At 40.4% G+C, this 22,739-nt stretch overlaps 1 protein-coding gene across 6 annotated transcripts in view; it reads right to left on the reverse strand.

The window, feature by feature from the left end:
- PTPRG (protein tyrosine phosphatase receptor type G) overlaps positions 1–22,739 on the reverse strand; it is a 634,931-nt gene that overhangs the window by 284,451 nt on the left and 327,741 nt on the right. For all 6 annotated transcript variants that reach the window (XM_044451810.1, XM_044451808.1, XM_044451807.1 and 3 more), the window contains one exon: positions 18,639–18,787. In XM_044451810.1, coding sequence (XP_044307745.1) covers positions 18,639–18,787 — 149 coding nt within the window. The remainder of the gene's footprint in view (positions 1–18,638; positions 18,788–22,739) is intronic.

Below are 22,739 nucleotides of genomic sequence, written 5' to 3' on the forward strand. Positions count from 1 at the left end.
CTGCTAATCAATAGTCCAGCAGGATTCTCTAAGTGGATTACAAGACACACAGAATCAAAACAGTAAGTGACAATAACAGTAAGACAATAATATAACAATAGTCAACCAATAATAAACAGCTATTCCATAAACACAAACCATAACAATTTTAAGGAATGAATCCCTTATCTGACAGCGTGCAAACTAACTGAAGATCTAGAATTGATATGGTGTCAGACCTTTAATTGCTACTGAATCAACAGCTGTGCCTGAATTAGTGGCAGCTACCACTGAGCTGTCTAAGGTCCTGAAAGACCCTTCTTGGTCTAACCTTGCTTTGTCATTCAATCAAGCATAACCCATGCTTTCTTGCATGGAACCCTGCCTGACTGAGTTGGCACCTCTCCTTGCCTTGAGCAAGACTGGACAGGGCGCCTTATTTGTGAAAGTGCCCTTCATTCAGAAATCCATCCCAGCATATAGACCACAAGGCAGTCCTGCTTGCATCCTATCACGATCCAACAAATCCAGTGGAAATTCAGAGCCTATAATTTCTTTACACACTTTATATCCCTTGTAGATCTTTTTCCTTCAACAAAAATGAACAACAATGCACTGCCTTTCCAGCATGTTAAATGTAAGTTTGCAGCTAGGGGACTCTAATTCCAAGGAAGGTGTGTCACACCTGCTTTTAGCAAATCGATTTACGCATTGTCCAAAATGCCTATCACTCCTAAAGGCAATCCTCCTTCCTATCATCACAGACCAGGGGTCCATCTCCATTCATAAGAACATTACTCTTGTCAAAGAAATTGAAGGTCCTATTCAAATCACAGCATCCTGCCAACTCTGATCTTTCATTCCATCTTTCACACCATAATCTGCTTAAATGGAAGAAAACCTGCTAGGGAAGAAATGCTGAACCTTCCACCTTCCAGTAAGCCTGGAGGAGGATCATATCTGTCATTTTGCATGTCTCAGCAAAATGCCCATCAGTAATCGAGAGGGGAAATTGGCGAGGGTGTGCTTTCCTGGTAATATAGTCTGAAGACACTCACTGAGCCAGATTTCCATTCCCTACCTATGGCTGGACGCCTGCCCCCCCACACACAAGCATGCCATCCCCAGTGCAGCAAGCATGTTTTCTGCAATGCAGAAACCTTTTCTTGCCACATATATTCATGTTGAGTAAATGCATGTTAAACAAGTGAATGCTGACTACTTACAAGCCCTCCAGTTCTTGGCACCTTTCATTGCACAACTGAACTTTTGCTATGTCTAATTTCCTTAGAACGGTCTGCAAACCTTTTTAAGGGATTGGGCTAATTAGTCATATGTACGATGTGGATTACAATTATGTATAGTGAGGTAGAATTTTATTCTGATTTTAAACTGTAAAGGCACAAATGGCTGAAGATCTAGCATCTAAAGAATCACATGCCTTGAAACCAACCTGCCTACTTATTATGGATCTGGAGAAAAGGTCCTTTTGAGGGTGCCATTACCTGCAGAGCATGGCCTGCTGCATGTTTAATTGTATGTCCCTCTTATATTTCAGCTTATTTTATGTTACTAATTCCATTTATTGCTTTTATTTTTATTGCTGGCTGCTATATTGTTATATGTATTTGAATTCAATGTTTCAATTGTTGCATCATATGCTGTGAGACATCCAGACAGCCAATGTCCAAAGGGGCAGCATAGAAGTCAGAGTATATCGAATTAAAAAAAATAAAATAAAGTGCTTCCTCCTGTGTTGCTTCCAAATTGTGGAATAGACTTCCTCAAAATTACAGTTGGCTCCCACTTTCCTGACCTTTAGAAAGGTTGTAACGATATAACTTTTAAACTGTTCTTATATATGCTTTGCTGCTTTGATTTAGTTTTATTGTTTCAATAAAGCCCTTGCATTGCCTTGATAGTTTTGTTTTGTTTTAGCAAATAATGTACATATTTATTTGGTTTTAATATTAAATGATATTCTGCAAGTGACTTGTACCCTCACCACTTGCTGCAGATGGGTATGAACACAGGCAGGTAAGTGGTGGGCAACTTGTGGCCCTCCGGGTGTTTTGGCCTACAGCTCCCATGGTCCCTCACCATTGGCTATGCTGGCCAGGGCTGAGGGAAGTTGTAGGCCAAAACATCTGGAGGGCCACAGGTTACCCATTCTAGCAAAATGAAAACCACTAGCAAAACAGATTTTCTTTCCTCATGCAAATCTGCTTGCCCAAATCTGCTCCAGGGAAGGAAGGAGACAATGGGGAGTTCCCTTGTCCAGGTGAAGTCCACTTGCATGACAATGGATCTAACCCATTACATATAAAGAGGAAATCCAAAGAAGGCTTAGGACAAAATAACACAGTTCCCTTTTATCTAGCTGTCAACCTCTGGTATAATGTTTGGTGTTCTTAGACTTAAGCAGAACAGTCTCTATACGTGATACAAAAGGTAACCTTTATTAAGTAAGTCACAATACACAGTTTCTGCCCTGATTACTGTACTAGGTGGAGCCTCTTATCCCAACTGGTGCAACAATACAATGAGTCCTCCTATACAACACATAGCAAATACAAGCACATATCACTGGGTACGTTATGAGTACTGGTGAGGTATTTTTATAATTGCTTGGGCTAGCAACTGCTTGGAATTTTTGATGTTTCCTTCCATTGGGAGAAGGCTGTTTTATAGATTAAAAAAACTACCCTCCACCCATGGGGTCATGGAACTTATTTAAAGATTTTTTATCTCACCTTTCACAGCGTCTCAGGGCAGTGATAAAATAAATAAATGAGATACAGCATTGAGATAATAATATATACATCGATCTTAAAAACAGTATTAACATTTAGAATAATGGGAAAATAAAAAGATTTTATGATTGTTTGGATCAGCCATTTTAATTTATATAAGACAGTTTTTTGCCCCTGGAGCTTACAATCCACATGATGAGAAACAGAAGAAAGGAGAGGGAGCTTAAGTAAAATATGAATGCAAGCAAATGCAGTGACATGAATTCAGCCTTCCTCTCTGACTGAAAGAAATCTGAATGGGTTAAGTCAAAGGCTTAAGAGAAGAAAGAGCTTCTGAGCTAAGGTTCCACTAACTTCTGGATTACAATGTCAGTTATGGGTAGCAGCAAGGGAGAACAGACAGAGCTGTTTAAGAGAGTAGATTTTGGGCAGGTCAGGGACCAGGGAGTGGGAGCAGAGTTGTTCTACCAGCCCTGCAAAAAAAAAATTTATTTCTCCCCTTCTTTCCTCCCTTGTGCCCTTTTAGACTGTAAGCCTGTGGGCATGGGCTGTCTTGTTTAACTGATTACAGCTAAGTTTCCCTGGGAGCCTTTTTGGCTGAGGAGCTGCATAAAAACCACTTTCAATAAAAATACAGACATACGTAAAGCTGGAGAAACAAAGATAATGGACATATTTATATTGGAACAAGAAAACAGAAAGTTGATGGGGTGCAGGTTTAGGTCCTTAGAAGTTAAGTACAAGATGCCCGCATGAAATAGGAAACATGGAGACCTTAAAGAGCAACAGAGTCTTGGATAGTAGTAAGAAGAATGAAATCTGGCACAGGGAAAGAGAAACAGGACAAGGAGTCAAGCCAACAATCATGCAGTCAATTGCAGGACGGCAGTCAACCATACAACAGAAAGATAGGCAGATGATTACCAAAGCACCAAACAGGGTCTACCCTGAGCAGAAAGAAAGTGCTGAATTGGGAAAACTCTCACTTTGCAAAGCCATGAAAGGCAGCCAGCACACCAAGGTTCCTGCATCTTCCTGTGCTGCATCTTGCCAAGCAAACAAATTAGCTATTTTGTGAAGGTGATATCTTCACTCTATTATAATCTCATGGTGCTGAATGCATCGCCGATTCTGGTATACTTTATACCACAGCCGCTACTCATTTTGGTCTTTTAAACATCATCCCTTTATAAACAGAGAATGCAAAGATAAATCTCACTCAGTAAAACATTAAATTGGAAGCAAGATATGTTGAATGAGGAGGCAATACAATGGAGCACACAAAAGGTACTTTGCTTGATAATGGTTTGCTGAAGGCAATCTCTTGGATCTTGGACTGATATATCACTATGTTGACACAAGGAAAAGTAAGTCAGAGAACAGAACACAATTTTAAGGATAAGGCATCAGGAAATTGATTTTTAAGTACCATTATCTGATGGCTATCTCCAATTGTCAGATAGCAGTTGCTTTGCTGTGATAAAAGATATGACAGGTCAACGAGTTCCGAAAATTATCCTTACTAATTATATACAAAATCAACCAGTTTATCTGATTTTGGATTATAACCACACCTTCAACTTTACACTATCTTAATTTTCCCCTACCATCTGTCTCAATCACACGGGAAAGAATTGTTGAAGATCTGTGCAGCCTTGAGAAGAAAGACTGAGGGAGGATATGATATCACTCTATAAGTACCTCAAAGGCTGTCACAAAGAGGAAGGACAAGCTCTTTTTTCACTCATACCCGAGTGTAGGACAAAGAATAATCAAATCAAGTTGTGACAAACCAGATTCAGGCTAGGCATCAGGAAAAGTTTCCTCACTGTCAGAGCAATACAACAGTGGAACCAGCTGCCTAGAGAGGTCATGGACTCTCCCACACTAGAGACATTCAAAAAGAACATGGACAGTCATCTGAGTGGGAAGGTGTAAACTGGTGTCCTGAAATAGCAGGGGGTGGACCCTTCCAACTCTGCTATTTTATGATTTTGTGTTTCATTTAGAATACAAGGAGATGTGAAATGACAGGCCCTCCTGTTTTGCTTTCTGATTAATCTAGTGTCTGCAAGATAGAACAATATAGAAAGAAAGCACTTAATTACTAATTCCTACAAGTGCATTTATTCTGCATAATGTTGATCAGGCTTAACTACAGTAAAACAGATTTTGAAGTACCCTGTGCAGAATCTCCAAAGAAACAAGTGCACCTGATATAATTACACACAGGGAATAAATTTGACCACAAAGAGAGGGGGCGGGGAGAGGCAATGTGATTATTGTGCATTAGAAACTGTAAAAAGCACTTGTATGTAAGTACCTGAAAAAGACATTACAACCTACCTCCCAGCATTTGACAGACTAAAATGAACTCATGCTATATTAAGTAAGCTTAAAGATTGTTCTCTGTGCAACACACAGAGAATATGTCTATCAGCCCACTGTATCTCAAAAAACAGAGCTATGGTGGTACTTCAGTATGTCACAGTTTTGAAATCTTGCAAGCAAAGGATTTCAGGATTACAGGACTCAATGCCATCACTAAGCCTGGAGAATAAGTCATAATTATCTAGTGCAGTGGTCCCCAACCTTCTAGGGCATGCCCAATTAGAGTGCCCAATGGCTAAAGTGGGCCACATCTTAAATCGAAATGTATCAAAACTATTAACCCACTGATTTAGTTAATAGTTTACTGATCAAAAGTAAACATTCAGAAGTCAATGAAGAAATGTTAACTTGAATGCAATCCATTTTGGAACAATATTTTACTGTGAAGTCATTTTATCTAGCTACACATGCTTACCTAGTCAGTGTAAATTTTGTGGCTGTTTTCTGCTAGCCAAGGCATTAATGTCCAAGTGAAGGTTTGGGACAGACACCCTTAAAATGTCAGGCAAATGTTCATATGTAAGTCTTGACCTACACTTGGATTTCACAATCTTCATCTTGGAAAAAGTTTGTTCACAGAAGTGTGGTGCCAAAGACTGTGAACATGCCTGCAGCAAATTTCTTTAGGTTAATAAATATATCAAGAAGACTACAACAGAAATCTAACAGACTATTTTCTTTGTAAATGTCTCTGACATTATCACTAGTTTGCAAATCAATTAGTTCCATCTGAAAAAAGGTACTTGCATATTCTGGTGCTACTTCAAATGGATTCTGAAACATTATTATTTCCTTTCCGTGCTTATGGCACTCAGTGAATCTGTTCTGGAACTCCAACTGTGATAGAGTTTCAGTGCTTTGATGTGTCTTTCAACACTGAATTGCAAATCCCGTCCTTCTCGAATTCTAGTTCACTGCAGCATGAGAAGTTTGAAAAGTTACTTTCACTAACTTGCTTCACAAAAATGTTCTATTTTGCTTCAAAAGCTTTCAGTCCAGAATACACGTCACAGACAAGCTTTCCTTTTCCTGCAACCTTAGACACAATATGTTCAGATGTTCTGTGATATCACTTAAGGCAGCCAAATCAAAAATCCATCCAGGGTCGGAAAGGGTCAGGGTCTTGACTTCCTTTCGCCTTGAGAAAGACATCAACTTCATGACAAAGACTGAAAAAACATCTGAGGACTTTGCCTCTGCTAAGCCACTTCTGTATGGTACAATACATCTCCATATTCTGCATCTATTTCTGAGAGAAACTGATGATGAGTAAGGCCATGATGCCTGATGTAATTAACGCAGGATACAACAATACACATCACACTTTCCCACTAAGGAATCTTACTAAACAATTCTTGCTGATGGATGATGCAGTGAAATTGCATGGAAGTCTACCATTTAATTTCACTAATTTCATTGATTCTTGCAACTACACCAGTTTTACGTCCTATCATATTTCTCGCACCATCAGTTGTGATGCTTTTCAATCTATCCCAACTTAGACTGTGATTTTCTACTGATTCACATACCTTCGGGAATATGTTGCAGTGCCTTTCAAACTCTGCAATAAACAATACTTCTGTATTGTGTAGTTGGAATCTGACCCCTGATCAATAGTAGTAGTTGAGCAGTATCTACAATGTCATTGATCTTATTCAATACCAAAGGCGGAGAAAATCAAAACTTTTTGCCTTGGCAATCAGTGACATATGCAGCTCTGCTTCTAATTCTTCAACATGCCTGGTGATTGTAGATGCAGATAAATTGACACAACTAACACAAGATAGCTTATCAGGGCACATTTCCAACATTACTTTAGCCATACACTTCTTAACAAATTCACCATCAGTGAATGGCCTACCATTCTCAACAATACATTTAGCAACATGATAAATGGTCCTCACAGTTGACAGGTTCTCTCAACATGCTTTCTAAAACTCTTTCACTGCAAAAACACTGATTTTTAAAGAAAATTTATCTTGTTCACTTGCAGCTCTCCTTGATATATTGAGTAGCTCTTGTGACAGGATTCAAAGTTTCCTTGAACATTGTACTCCTTTAAAACTGAGACAGTTTCAAGACATTTCAGGCAAACTGCTTTATCCTTGTTTAAAACAAATAAGTACTCAGTAGTTCATTTGTCATTAAAGACATGGTGCTCATCTGTAACTTTTAGTTTCTTTAAAACAGCACTATATTTTGCAGACATCTTCTTACAGAATTTTTAGCAGAGCAGCAGTTGCAAAGCTTCAGTATTATCCATGAGTAAATAAAAATATGAAAAGTATATTTTAGGGGTCTAATTCTGCCCTTTCCCATCAACTCCACCCCAGTCTGGCTGCTGTTAGCTGGGGATTTTCATTTCGACCATGGCAAGGAAGAGAAGAGACCTCTGCCTCTCATGAACACTGGGCCATATGCAGAGGCTAGGAAGTATTTAAAAAAAAATGGATTATGAATGGGTCCTCTCAGATGGCAGAGTTGCAATCCTAAGTGCATTGAATATTTATTTCTTAATAGATGCACTGCCTTGAGGTTTAAATTTACAAGTGCTAATAAATTAAAACTCGGGGGTCCTACAGAAAAGGGCAGCAAGAGAGAACGAACAAATGAAGGGGCAGCCTCCCACTTGGAACAGAGGATATGCCATTAAATTGGCTTCAAATTATATGCAGGATGCACATACACATCACTGCCTGCCAGCTAAGCTTCAATCATGAGAAACAAAATGGCAGCCGGGGGGAAAAACTTGGCTGGAGGAAGATGTGGAAGGGGAATCCTGTACATTTCCCTGCTAAGAAAATACTCAATCCTCTCGACCCAAGGGGCCAGTCACCAGCTCCTGCAGTCACAGATACATGAGCGGACTCCTGGCAACAGGAAATGGCAAAGAAAATATTAAAATTAATGTTTACAAGGCATTGAGAGCTTTTAAATTGTAAATGGTTCCAGACCTGATCAACAACCTGAGTACGGAACCACTGTAATATCAATATAAGAATAAATAATAAACATTTTAAAATGCTATCTTTTTCTTCTGACAATGAATGGTAGCTTTTAAAAAATTAATTTTACATTTCCTTCAGTATCTTAAGAAGTCACCACTATTGAGATTTGGTAACATACTTACTGAAATGCAGTTGAGTAATAGGTTCCAAAAACACCAGATGATTAATCAGCTAAAATCATGTAATCATTCGACTACCCTACCAATTACATAAATGATAGGATTGAAGCAGCTGTCCTTCATTTCAAAGTTGAATCACGTTTACAAAGCATAGACCAGCCTACCCATTCAGGGTTGACTATTTTGGAGAGTGTGTGTATATGGATTTTAAATTACACACAGTACAAAGTTGCTTCACTGAAATATGAAGTCCAATTCATGCCACCTCTTTACTTTAAAAAAGTACAAGTAAACAGCAACTATCTACCATCTCATGTGCTTCTTCAAAACTATGCACACTATATTAATTAAATCCCCAAATTGACCTTTAGTTTATTGTTTTAATTTGTCAGAAGATAACAAATAACAAATTGATTTATAAAGTATCCCTATCTGTATATGTCAAATTTCTATTCCTGGACAACCTAAATTTTCAAGCAGCAGCACAACTATGCCATTGCCTGCAATTAAACAGGTCTTATAATTCTTGTCAAATTATATAATCTCCTAATTTTTCCAGTCTCTATTTTCTCAAAATATTTGCTTTTGAACAGGAACTCACTGTCAGTCTTATCTAATAGCCTCAATTCCAACAGCTTGATCCTGTTTTCAACTCCCTGCTTACATTCTGATAAAACTTGGAATTGGAATTACGTTGAGATAAGATGCCAAGATGCCTAACTTTTAGTCTATCATTATTTCGTAACCATAGAGTAGGAGTACTGGCACATGGCTAGAGATGAACCTCGGGAAGAAAACATTTCTAATCAATGTCTAATGGTGCTATAAGCAATGGCTGGATCCTTTAAAAATGAATTTTTGCATGCACTCTGACATCTGAGTGACTGAAAGAAATTTACCTCTGGCAGACAGCAGAATGACAACACCATTCAATAAAATACACTGTTCTATCCTAAGTTCTTTTCAAAAATCATGCAAAACCAGCCCTGCAGACCATTAGCACAGCTCCACAACAGATTTTAATTTCAAACTGTCCTCTCCCATTTCCTTTTAATTATCATAGGGCATTCTCAGAAAAGATCAGCCAGATGGAGATTAAATATTTCACTACTGGAAGATGACGCATTCTGCACTAAAAAGAAACCTTTATTGCAATAAAATCATTAATTAAAGACTCAACCAATTCCCTAGTCACAAGATGGAAAACACAAGAGGCAACTGCAAGAGGGGAAGTGCATCAGCTATGACTTGGAAAAAGGAAAAGAAAAAGACAGTTACAAGAACACCAACTTGAAGTGACAGCAGTCTTGGACAGAAGGGAAACCCAGACAAACATGTTTTTGTAAAAATTACTAGCATCTCTGTTCCTTAAAATTAAACTGCACTGAATACTTTATGAAGACAATCTCAAGATGTTCTTCCAACAGCAGGGGAGAACACAGTGATGGGTAGAGGGAAACTGAGGAGACAAGATTGCTTCAGATTATTTTTTTCTTGCTGGAGACCTTAGTAAAATACAAGGGCTTCAAGAGTGTTTGAAGAGATGTGGTTAGGTTACATATTATACTATATACATAACTCTATGAATGCATAAGACTACTGGTCATCAGAACATTATGTTTACAGATCACAACTTCTAAAACAATATTTGTCCCAGTGAAATTCTTATCTTTTTCTATACCTATGCTCTCTCATTTTTATTTATTTATTTATTAAAACATTTTTATGCCGCCCCATTCGCCGAAGCCTCGGGGCGGCTTACAACAATAAATTTGAATGAAATGAAACCTGTACAGAAAGTGAGATCTCACCAATTTACCAAACAATTTTTCTGCACAATCATTAATTTCAACTATATTTTTTGCCCAGACAACTGACATCCTGAAGCAGATATCTGCAAGAAAAATTAGTTCTCACATTTTGTGGCCTAAATGTTGAAGACGTTTCTCTAATAGTAAAGGTACTGTCTACTTTAAAAACGTGTCCCTTGCTTTAAATCATTAAATATACATCTTATATGTTTAAATTTCTTCTGACAGTGGAAACTGAAAAGAGCATTCCAGCAGTAGAGCTATTAATTTTTCCTAGATGTTGTGCACTTAGCCTTCTAGATAATACAGGGTAGAAGTTATCCTCTTCTATTCAGTTTCCCTTGTAAAATGCAATTACAATCTGCTATAAATGATGGTATTAAATTGCCCTGCAGTAAGCTAATGCAAAGCCCAGAAATTCCTCATTAGAATCCTTTGAAAGCCGTGAGATTCTAAATACAAGCTGAAATCCAAAATATTCCGTGAGCCTGGCCCAAGGGACACATTATGCAGCGGATATTTCTGATTGTTTTTGTCTTTCAATAGCAGACCCTGCATCCCCAAACCATCTCGCAACAGATATTGAAACTGGCCTACATTTCGGCAAAATGTAAGGAAGCATCTGTGGCTTTTAGTCAAGAAAATAAGTCTAAAGCACCAGAAAATAGTTCCACAGTTCTATGGGTCACAGACACAGAGTTTTATGTATTTGTCTCTTTCGGTGTTTGCCCTCCGAACCAAGATACAATTGGTCTGAATGATTCTCATATGGACAGAAATGTAAACATCAACATTGAGAGCACATCCTACAGCCACTTGGCTATGCTAAGCAGGTTTGCAGCTGGTTACTTCCTGGATGGAAGACTGCCTGGGAACAGGCCACCTGGAGTTCCATGATGGAGAAAGTGGGATATAAATGTACTAAGTAGCCACAGTTTGCAACTAGGAAAGAGGAGTTAATTATGGGTCGCACTAAAGAGAAATGCAGGTAAGGGAGCACATGGACCATGGCTTAGCACGACATGTGTATCAGTTCATCATCACTGTCAACATCATCATCAAGTGTATAATTCTATGCACATTTAGAAAGAAAAAGTCCTGTAACTCTGAGCATCCTCAGCTGGCTGGAGGCTGGTAAGTGTAGGACTTATTTTTGTCTAAACGTGCACAGGACTGCACCCTTGCTCAATGTATATTCCTTTTACCACATCTAAATATATTTCTAAGCAGTTTACAAAATCAAAGATTATAGCACATAATAATTACAAATACTCATCAGAAATACTTTAAAATGCTTAAAGTATAATATTTCCTAAACAAATTAATTGTGCAGTACAATCATTCCTGGGCTTGTAGGTGGGAAGGCCTGGGTGAAGAAACGGGGCTTTAGCAGGTGCTCAAAACATGACATCACTGGCACCTCCCAAAAAGCAGGAGGTGGGCATTGTGTACGGTGAACAAGAAGGCATGCTTCTAGCATGCTGCCAGATGAAAAACATGTCCTTTTTCCATCAAGGCAGCAAACAGTTTTAATACAATGCCTTATTCTGTAATCTATTCTTAATTAAATGAATAACAACATGCAGAAAATGACCTGAAAAAGTGCACTAACTTGGCTGGGTGAAATCCAGAAGCCATTTTAATGGAGGCCCATGTTAAGGAACTTAGCCCTAGCACTGCAAGCATGCAAATTTAAAGGATGAAAAGGATTAGGTCTCCATGGCATGCTGCAGTGTGGTCCTTGGAACAAGATTCTCATTTACTAAGTAAATTACTGTACATTATTGTATAATGGTGTTCACATTATAACTGACAATTAGAACCATTAAGACGAAAGCTCATAAACAGCTGAAAGCTCATATCAAATTAACACAGTCATGATTGAAATCACTCTTCTGATTTCTGCTCTTCACAGACATAATCAGCATCTTGCATAGAAATGAATAGGCAATGAGCAAAATTGCAGCCATGCTGCGGCAGAGGTGGCAAGCTCTGCTAATAGAGAGGTTCATGGTCTTGCCTACATAAGGATGATTATTGGACACATTGTGTCCTTCCTGCACAAATGTTCTTCTGCCGTGACAGCAGGCAATGTATCTGTTATCGTACAACTTGTTATTCCCTAGAGTCTCACAAGAATCAACAGGTTTCTAATGAGGAAACTCTGGATGCAGAATTGGCTTACTAGATGTTAGTTTAATAAGGCAGCATTCAAAGGATGCCCTTTTTATTCATATGCCCTTCCTGGAGGTCCTAAGCGAATGTTGCCCAGAAGGGGCAAGTGCTGGATTTCACTCTGTTGAAAAGGTAACAAACAGTTATTTTCCAAATTTTGATAACTAGGACCCAAAGATTTCCCCACTTCTAGATTAAAATTAGAGACATGGTTTCTTTCAAACACTGTGCACAACTGGTCAGCTGTTCAGAGGAAAAGCTAGTCACATTTGAGAGCCACAATATGGAAATACTCTCTATATGTGGCTAAGCTCCTCAGGTTGGATCCAGGTTATCTTAAAGGTAAAAGGTAAAGGTCCCCCTTGACATTAAAGTCAGTCATGCCTGACTCTAGGGGGCATTGCTCATCTCCGTTTCCTAGCCGAGAGAGCCAGCGTTTGTCCGCAAACAGTCTCCGTGGTCATGTGGCCGGCATGACTAAACAACAGAGCAATGGGAACTCAGCCCGTTGTGCAGATTCGAACCGACAACCTTTCGATCTTCCAGCACAGCAGTTTAAACCACTGCGCCACCTGCATCCTGTCCAGGTTATCTTAGGGAACTCAATTCCCATTTAAATGCATGGGATAAGTTATTAATGAAGCAAGTCCCACCAACTTCAGTGGAAATGAATTGCAATGAACTTTGGCACAGGTTATGTCCTGGATAAACTACATTTGAACTATTCTGTAGCAAAACATGCCCAGTTGAGTATCAATCATTTATGGTGCACCAAGATATGCATTTCTTCTATTTAACTGTTCTAAAAAAAAAAAACCCAACCCTTACGTAGGTAATCGTAACATATCCTGGAGGTGTGGTGTCAAATAGTTCACATACTGTTACCACACAATTCAGTGTAGTTTAGCCAAATCATATTCTCTGTGTTGAGGCTCCTGACGAGCGCTTGCACATTACTCCATTATGGTGGACGATTTGAAAACTCATTAAATCTGGGCTACTGTGTGGGGAAGCTCCACATGAGTGATCGCTAATGCCAGGATGTGCAGTGCTGACATGGAAGTGCTACATCTGCCTGCACCAGTACAGATGGTGAGGAGCTTTAAAACGGCATGTTCTGAGGAAAATCATGAATTGTGATAGAGATTATTCTTCCAAATATATTGGCCATTATGACTGGTCAAACTATGATAAAGTATTTGATCCCTATCCCTATCACAAGCTAAAAACAAAGTGACAAAACAGTATTTAAATTTAAAACAGCACAATATAAATTATATGTTTATCACAATTACCACACCTAACATGCAGCAGGAGAATATAAGATTTGGTGCCAGATTTGACACAAACTTCAAAATATTTGTAAGGCATTTAGGTATGTAGCATTCTACTACTCTATGTATAAAAGGATTTTTCAGTTGGTTCTACAGAGGACTGGGACTGGAAAGAAGAGTATTAACTTTTTAAAATTCCTTTCCTTCCTAGAAAAAAACCTAATCAAACCTGTGCATGAGACTGTTGCTTTATTTTTATTTATTTTTGAAGGATAGCAACAATCAGATAAATGCAGTGTCTTTGATCCAATTTGTCTTTAGTAAATGTAATGAAAAGGATGTTCTCATATATCCTATCTCCTAATTTAACATATAAATCACTCACAAAAATATGATCCAGATGGGTTTCAATGAAGGAAACCAATTAACTCACACTGCCTTACCATCTGACACATTAGTTGTGATCATAAAAATACAAACAGCATGGTCAAACAATAAGGTTCTGTCTTATATCTGACATTTCCAATTAGTTTTGGTGCTCTGTAAGCTCATTCAACCCCCTCCTTCCCACCCTCTACAACAAGACTAAGCAGCAAGCATTTTGTCTTCCAGCAAATGCACATATAAACTGTGTGTTTACAGAGCAAACTCTGCGGATGAAGCAGATTTATCGGCATTCCCCAATGGGGCAGTTTTTGGAACTAATGTATGCTGCATCTTGTCCACATCTGGTTTCTCAATTATGTTCAGAATACACTTTGCTTTCAAGTGCTCTGATAGCACAACAGTGCCAAACCTGGAGGACAAAATTACTTGTGGGCACTTCACAAACATCTGACCTGTGTCTACAGGCCATTGCTGCTGCTGGAAAAGTTGTTGTCTTTTTTTAAAACTGGTTTCCTAGAAATACAGCCTCTAGCTTGTGACAAGGCCCCGTTTGGCACTCAGGTTACATTGTCAGGTAATTAGCACTGCAACAAGCCCCTACATGTTGAACTGCAATTAGCATTACTGACTAAATGCTGGAACTGCACACCAACAGCCTGTATACCTAATACACCTGGGGCTCACTTCCGGAAGGGGCTGAGGGTACAGAGCAGCCAAGTGAGCAAAGAATACACTTCTTCAAGGGTTATTCTCAAAGGGTTCATTCCTGAGATTATCAAATGGAATTAATTTTCCCTTCAAGAAACCATTTTAGCTTGGATTAATTCCTTCCGGCATATCTACCAACTGCTGCTTCTCCCATCATTCCACATGCCAATTTGTACAATAAATCATGGGACATGTTCACACCCAAATGGTCTGGAAGGGCAACACACACAGAGAATGAATTTCTCCACATCAGTGGCAGTGTCAGCAAGTGTTAGTTTCACTTAATAAAAATTTGTGAAGAGAGTTACCCCTTAACCCTAGTGTGTGTGGGGTGGGGTGGGGGGGAGGGTTGATTAACACATTTTAAGAAGTTGATAAATAAGGATAAGGAAACCCTCCTTCATCACATTGTTTCCTTTAGAATGGTAACTGCAAAGGATTGGTAATCTTAGTAATTCCAATAATTAGAGACTGATACATTAAACTAAGGATTGAGGCCTCTGAATCCCTGGAGAAGAGCCTAATGCTGGGAACAATAGATGGCAAAAGAAGGGGACAGCAGAGGATGAGGTGAGCTTGAGTGGACTCCGGGGGATAGTGGAAGACAGGAAGGCCTGGAGGAATGTTGCCAATGGGGTCGCGATGAGTCGGACACGACTTCGCGACTAACAACAACAACATTAAACTAAGGGATTTTGTATTTTTAAATAAATTAAATTGTATGACAAGAGCTAGTTAGGAAAGGAACTCTTGTGCAAGGTTAGAGTGACAATGGAAGTGGTTTAAATGATTTTTGAATAATCAACAAATTACAATGATTGTTTGTAACCCATGTTGCTTCACATTACATTTATATCACCACTTTCTCCTCTTGCGAGGAACCTAAGGCAGCTTACAAGGCTATGCTTTTCTCCATTTCTATTCTTATAACAACACTGTAGGATAGATTAGGTTGATAGTGAGTAAATGGACCATGTCATGGAATGAGTTTCATGGCTTAGTGACGACTAGAACCCAGAACTCCCAGGTCCCTAGTCCAACTCACTTCCACCTACACAGGTGGGAGTGCAGAAAAGACATAAGGCATAAGGCATAATCTGGCTTTTTAGTGCACTGTTTCTGATTCTTCTTTTCCTTTGCTAAACTTAATTTTCAAAGTAAAGAGAAATCTGAATAAAAACTGTCTGACCTTCTGCTGTGCTATACAAAATTCCAAAGAAGCCAAATGAAAATATTGAACTATACAGAATTTCCATCTTTTCAAGTATATATCTGAACTGAGTCCCAAGAAAGGTGAAAACAATTTTAATGAGCCTTGGGTATTCCACAGAATATATAGTTGTAAGCAAGTTGGTTTGGTTCCATGTTTCTGCTTATTACCTAAGTTATGCCAAACTTCAGTATTTCATTACGAAGAGCCAATGGTGCTCTGTGTTTGCACAATTATTTCTACATAGAAAATACTGCTGGCAAATGAAAATCGGACCCAGCTTGCAGCCCTGCTACTTGGTACCACACAAGGCTTAAAATGTCTAATGTGCTTATAATATCAAGAGTCCTATAAGGGTATGAAAACACAGGAGAAAGCTTTGGACTATATTTCTAGTGTAAGTGAAAAACAGACACTGGCCTGCTCTGATCCATAAAACAGACCCATAAAACATGTGCAGGCCAACAGCAGTATCAAATGTGACTGCAAACTTAGTGGCACTGCATCTATAAGTAAGCCAGTGAAAATGGTGCCATCCACAAAGATGGTAGGAATTTCAAGAAAAACAAAAAGGAAGGAAGGACAGAAAGATAGAAAGAAACCCACAGCCGTGGCTTGGCTATGGTTCACCATTAAGATAGCAGGAAAAGCCAAACTTCATGGATCCCTTCCCTCATCCAGGAAGCAGGTAGCTATCCATCTAAACCAAACATTCCACTCTCTCTCCCTAGGGCCAGTCCTACAATTAGGCAGAGGCACTTGCCTAGGCAGCAGATGTTGAGGACTGCATTGGGGGGTGGGGGTGGAGAGCTGAATGGCCAAAAAATTGCCCTTTGCTTCCCCCTCCAAATAGTCTGTTGCTCGAAGAGAATGGTGTCTCACCACTGCTGTTGAACAAAAATTCAACTGCCGATCTCAATTAACTTTTCATCAAAGAGCAGGGAAAGTCACCATTTTGTCTGTCAATTCAACAGAATCCTGTCTCTCCCACAAGATTACTCCTGCATCAGTGTGTGCAAACACAGGTGATTCATTACTGGTTCCCAACTCGTCTTTCTCAAAGTTGGCAAGGTTGTTAAAACTTGCATTTCTGCCAAATATTGCCCTGCATCCTTGCAAGGGCAACGACAAGTCTAGCCAAGACTATAAACACAAACAAACCTCAAATGAAAGTGGAAGCAGGGACTGGTAAGAGGGGAACAACAAGACCTTCTTTCACAAATGTGAAGGATTTATCACGTTGTGGTTGTCCAGCAGCCTCCCGCTACCTAAGAACGGTTATCAAACAGAGGTGGGGAACCTCTTTCAGTGTGAGGGCCAAATTCAACTTGTTACATGATGAGTGAGCTCAAAGTAAAAAGGGTGAGACCTAAAATACAAAACATACCAGCATATTGTAGCTTAAAGCTCTTTTTGTTGTTTAGTCGCGAAGTCGTGTCCAACCCATCGCGACCCCATGGACAACATTCCTCCAGGACTTCCTGTCCTCCACCATCCCCCGGAGTCCACTTAAGCTCATACCAACTACTTCAGTGACTCCATCTAGCCACCTCATCCTCTGCTGTCCCCTTCTTCTTTTGCCATCTATTTTTCCCAGCATTAGGCTCTTCTCCAGGGAGCCCTTCCTTCTCATTAGGTGGCCAAAGTATTTGAGTTTCATCTTCAGGATCTGGCCTTCTAAAGAGCAGTCAGGGTTGATCTCCTCTAGGACTGACCAGTTTGATTGCTTTGCGGTCCAAGGGACTCACAGGAGTCTCCTCCAGCACCACAATTCAAAGCTCTTACTCTCAGTAAACAAGTCTCGGGAGATGCATTTCAACCTTTTAGAAGTGTGTGTGTGTGTGTGTGTGTGTGTGTGTGTGTGTGGTGGGGGGAAACTGCACAAAACCTTAAAACCATCAAATGTTTGATGGTTGGGGGAAAGGAGGAGGAGTCAGGGGGAAAACGTGGCAGACTGGGACTGACTGGAACCCCTGGAGAGCTGGATTTGGCCTATGGGACCGAAGTTTCTCACACCCGGTACAAAGATATTTGATTGGCAGGAATCATTATGTTTAAATTCCACATTTGCGGTCCTGATCTGTTCATGAATTTGTTGTTGTTGCAAGTATAGCCATAACCTATAGTAGCTCACAATTTATGAAGCCATCTTGTGTATGGATTTCACCCCGTTCAGAGCATAAATCTGACAACTCTGTATTACAGTAATTCTATACTAATGCAACTATAAAAAAAATTAATCCTTCAATATTTTTACTTTATGGACACCATAATATTTTAAATGGAAAAAAATCATTTAAATTTAACACGTTTAATTCATTATATAATTTAAATTCTGAAATACAGAGCTTAATAAAGTTCAGGTCTCTGGGTCACACAAACTCAATCTACAGTGCAAGTGAGTAGAAGGGGGACAAGGCATTAACATAGGCCTAGGATCTGTTGTCTGAATCCTCCAGTCTTTTTTCAATAGCTCTCAATGCTGAGAGGAGATAGAAAGTTTACAGGAATTTCTGCACTACTTTAACACAAGTCCTAGCTATTGAGTCTCCATGTATAGGCATTAGCTGTCTTCCAGCAACTAGTGTGCTGGGCATTAAACCTGGAGTCAGCAGACAGCACAATACCCCCCATGTATCATGATTCATTTTAAATTGTAATGCTCGATCAGCAAATGAAGAATTCAGTAAATACAAAGAACAGATAGAGTCTCAGGAGAAAGAAGGTACATCAACAGCACAACATACCACATGTTTCTGATGAGTCTCATAGAAAACAATAAGCTTTTCACAGAAAGTGTAAGCACACTTGTTTCTGACCTACCTCGACTGGGAATCTCCTCCCGTTGATGCTGTGCTCGGAGCCAGCTGATCCATTGCTCTGACCCCAGTGAAACTCAACCTTCTCAGCTTTGAATCTGCCTGGTAGCCCAGCACCGCTGATGAAATAATCATCCTTTAGGAGGATGGCAACTGAAAGGAGGAGGAAGAGAAGAAATATAAGGAGAGTACAAGCCTGAAAACATTTCTGGTTGTTAAATCTGCAACAGCTTTTTACACTGAAGCAGTATCTCTTTTCCAGGTACAGATTGGGACCATACCTAATCTCTGTTCTGTTCAAGGTCCTGTTGACAAAACAGTTTATGCTCAGGATCCCAAACAGCCATAGGTTCCAGTTCCTTAAGTTGGTGCAGTGGAAAATTAAGGTTTCTCTTGCATACAGGGACCTGCAGATGTTCATCCTTAACTCTGCGGAGGTCTGTGGTGGGGTCAGTGGGCACAAGTCTGTCCCGTTCCCCCCGCCCCGCATGCATCCACTTACCCTTGAAAGAATGCTCTTGATTGACCGGATCAGGAGTTCAAGGGGCCAGTGAACAAATGGGAATTACATTTGGCCCCCAAAACAGGAGCATGAGCTATTTCTTGAGCCTGAATAAGTAAAAACGACATCAATGCTCTGGCATAATAAAAGACCTAAGTACACTGATAAGCAGTTCCATGGCTTTCTAAGTGCCTTATAACCAAGTGTCCACATAATTAGAATTATCACTAAAATATTTTGAGCAGTCTCCAGACAATGTGGCTATCCCTCAAAATATCAGGGTTTTTTTAAAATAAAAATACTTTCTCTCCTTTAATCTGCTCTATTACAAAGAAAGAGAAAGAAATCTGTAGAATGATGCACACATCTTGTTTTAATAGATTAAGTAGCCCAAAATGTTTAAAAATTCTGCTGCCAGAAAAAGGTGTATTTTCATTCTAATACTTCTTTGCACTAGGAGCTAGCACAAGCAGACAGAATACTGTTAAGGGAGACAAGCATTTCCTTGTTTCCACCAAAGAGTTCTTGGCCACAGCCACAAGTATCCAAAACTGTATTTGTGGTTTGAATACTTGCATCACAGTAGCCAAACCTCTACATCTTGAGACTGCCCATGACAGCTTTCCTTTTCTGCAGCAGATACCAAACAGTATTAATCCTCAGGTGCATGGCATTGTACTCAAGGGCAGCCTTCTCCCACTTCCTGCCTTCTGGGTGCCTTGGACTGGGACTCCTGCTATGCCCAGCCAGCACGGTCAATGATGGAACTTATGACGGACCTGATAGACCTTCCAAATGTGTTGGTCTATCAGGTCATGGAAGGCTACTTCGTTCTAGGCAAATGAATGCCTTTTCTGCCACTTTCACGTCAAAAATAATTATTCCATTCCACCCACCTAATAGTCAAGTAGTTGTTTCCATTGATCAATAGTTTGCTGCTGTTCGCAGGTTTCCTCTACATCTTGCCTACTGTCAGGGTGCAGATGGAAATATCAGACAAAGTGGATCTCAAGATGGATCCTGAATAATTTCAGCATGTTAGCTCCCCTTACCTTGAAAGCCTGACTTTCATAATAAACCTTTTCTGTTACCTAGCATGCAGTATCCATAATTTACAGTCACTGGTACTGTACTGAGTGCACTAATGAAATCCAAATGGTCTAGAAAGGATATCTGGTTATCTGGCATTATTCAAATTTAATAAACTTATGCTATTTTAAAATTAATGGATCTCCCTATTATATTAGTAGTAATAAACCAGTGAGTATTACTTGGAACTACAAATTTTTAAAATGGTTGAAGGCAGCCGAAATGCAAGTCTGAATAAGAAATCCTCAGGCTGAAGTACTATGCACAATTACTTGGGAGTAAGCCCAATGAACCCGATTCTCTTATAAGGAGGTGAGAGCAGAATAAGGAGAACGTCAAGGTTTGCAGAAATACAAAAAAGCTATGGGAAGGGCCCCCAAAGTGGGAGAATCCAAACTGACCACTGAGAATTGTGCAGGGAGAGAGACAGGGGAGTGCGTCCCTGTTAGTTCTCCTGGACCTCGCATCAACCATGGTATCCTTCTGAATAGGCTAGCGGGATTGGGAGTTGGAGGCACCGCGTGGTGGTGGTTCCGCTCCTATCTCAACGGCTGATTTCAGAAGGTGGTGTTGGGGGACTATGGCTCTGCGCCATGGCACTTATGCCACGGAGTTCCGCAGGGGTCCATTTTGTCCCCCTTGCTATTCAACATCTACATGAAACCGCTGGGAGAGGTCATCAGGAGGTGTGGGCTGCGGAATCATCAGTACGCTGATGGTACCCAGCTCTGCCTCTCATTTTCCACCAATCCAGGTGAGGCAGTGGCTGTGCTGAACCGGTGCCTGGCCGAGGTAGTGGGCTGCATGAGGGCCAATAAACTGAAGCTCAATCCAGACAAGACGGAGGTCCTGTTGGTGGGTGGTTCGGGCCTTGGGATGGGGGGCTTGGGCCTTGTCCTAAATGGGGTTGCACTCCCTCTGAGGGACAAGGTTCGCAGCTTAGGAGTGCTCCTCGACCCTGAGCTGTCTTTAGAAGCCCAGGTGATGGCGGTGGCGAGGAGCGCTTTCCTTCAGCTTCGGCTAATCCATCAGCTGAGTCCCTTCCTGGAGAACGATTGCCTGGCGACAGTGACACATGCGTTGGTAACTTCCCGATTAGATTTCTGCAACGCACTCTACGTGGGGCTACCCTTGAAGACGGTCCGGATACTTCAATTGGTGCAGAATAGAGCTGCTAGGCTGCTGACGGGGACTGGGCATTATTCTCATATAACCCCAGTTCTCCATCAGCTCCACTGGCTCCCGATTGAAGCCCAGGCCCAATTCAAGGTGTTGGTTATGACCTATAAAGCCCTCAACGGCTTGGGTCCTGGGTATCTAAAGGAACACTTGCGTCCATATATGCCCTCCCACCCCTTGAGATCAGCAACAGATGCCCTTCTCCGGGAATCCTCCGTGAATGATATTAGGAGGGTGAGTACCCAGAGGAGGGCCTTCTCTGCGGTGGCGCCCCACCTAGGGAATGCGCTCCCCAGAGAGGTCCGCCTGGTGCTGTCGTTACTTGTTTTTCGGTGCCAGGCTAAGATCTTTTTATTTAAAACTTATTTTAAGTGTTAATTTATTGTGTAGGATTTTAAAATTTTTAAGCCAAGATGCACCGGGTTTTAATATTTTTATTGTATAACTTTGTGTTTGTATAATTTTGTATATCTTTGTTTTTGTTGTAAGCCGCCCCGAGGCTTTGTTGCGATGGGGGTGGCATAAAAATGTTTTAAACAAACAAACAAACAAACAAATAAACTGGCCATGCTAACCCTATGGGAAAACTGGGAAGAGGGATGCAATAGAATATCCTGGCATAGTTGGGTGGCTGGCTTGCAGAAAGCCTGGGCAGAAGCATTCCACACAGCTGCCTTTTGCTGCAGCCCCATTTATTTCAAAAAATATATACATGACTGCACTGTCACTTAAGTTCCATATTTCAGTTATGGAGCACAATCCTGTGAACATGTACTCAGAAGGGAATGATGGGGCTTACTCCCTGGAAATCATGCACAGGATTCCACCCTGGATCTCCCCGTTCACTCCAATGGCTGTTTTTCATAGGCAAAAAGCAGAATATGTGCAACAAGACCCTGCCCCACCCTGATGTCTCCCAGATGTGCTGGACTGCTTCTCCTGCAGTTACATTTGGAAGACCCAAGGTCTTGGAGAGGAATTCATTCTATAGCTTGGTTCCCAGTTGCAAACAGTGGCATATGACCCCTGTACTTGGTCCTGCCAGTGTTGCAAAGAGGAACCGGTCTGTTGGGAAGAACAAACAAATAGGCACACAGACAATGAAGTAAGCAGCTTTGTGAAGAAGAAAAAGACTAAGTAAGAGCTAGAACTGCACTGTTGCATCAGGACCATAATGTGTAATGAATTTATTTTATCCATTTGCAGACATGATTTTCACATGATTTTATCTCTCCAGTGAGCAAGTCAATTTTCATTAATAGCAGCAAGCTGCAGAGATAAAAGGCCACAGCCTGTATGGCAATATCAAAGGGCACTTTGCATGAAATTCTGCCA

Source organism: Varanus komodoensis, unplaced genomic scaffold, assembly GCF_004798865.1.
Source record: "Varanus komodoensis strain SLA01 unplaced genomic scaffold, ASM479886v1 scaffold6_4, whole genome shotgun sequence".
Classification (NCBI taxonomy): domain Eukaryota; kingdom Metazoa; phylum Chordata; class Lepidosauria; order Squamata; family Varanidae; genus Varanus; species Varanus komodoensis.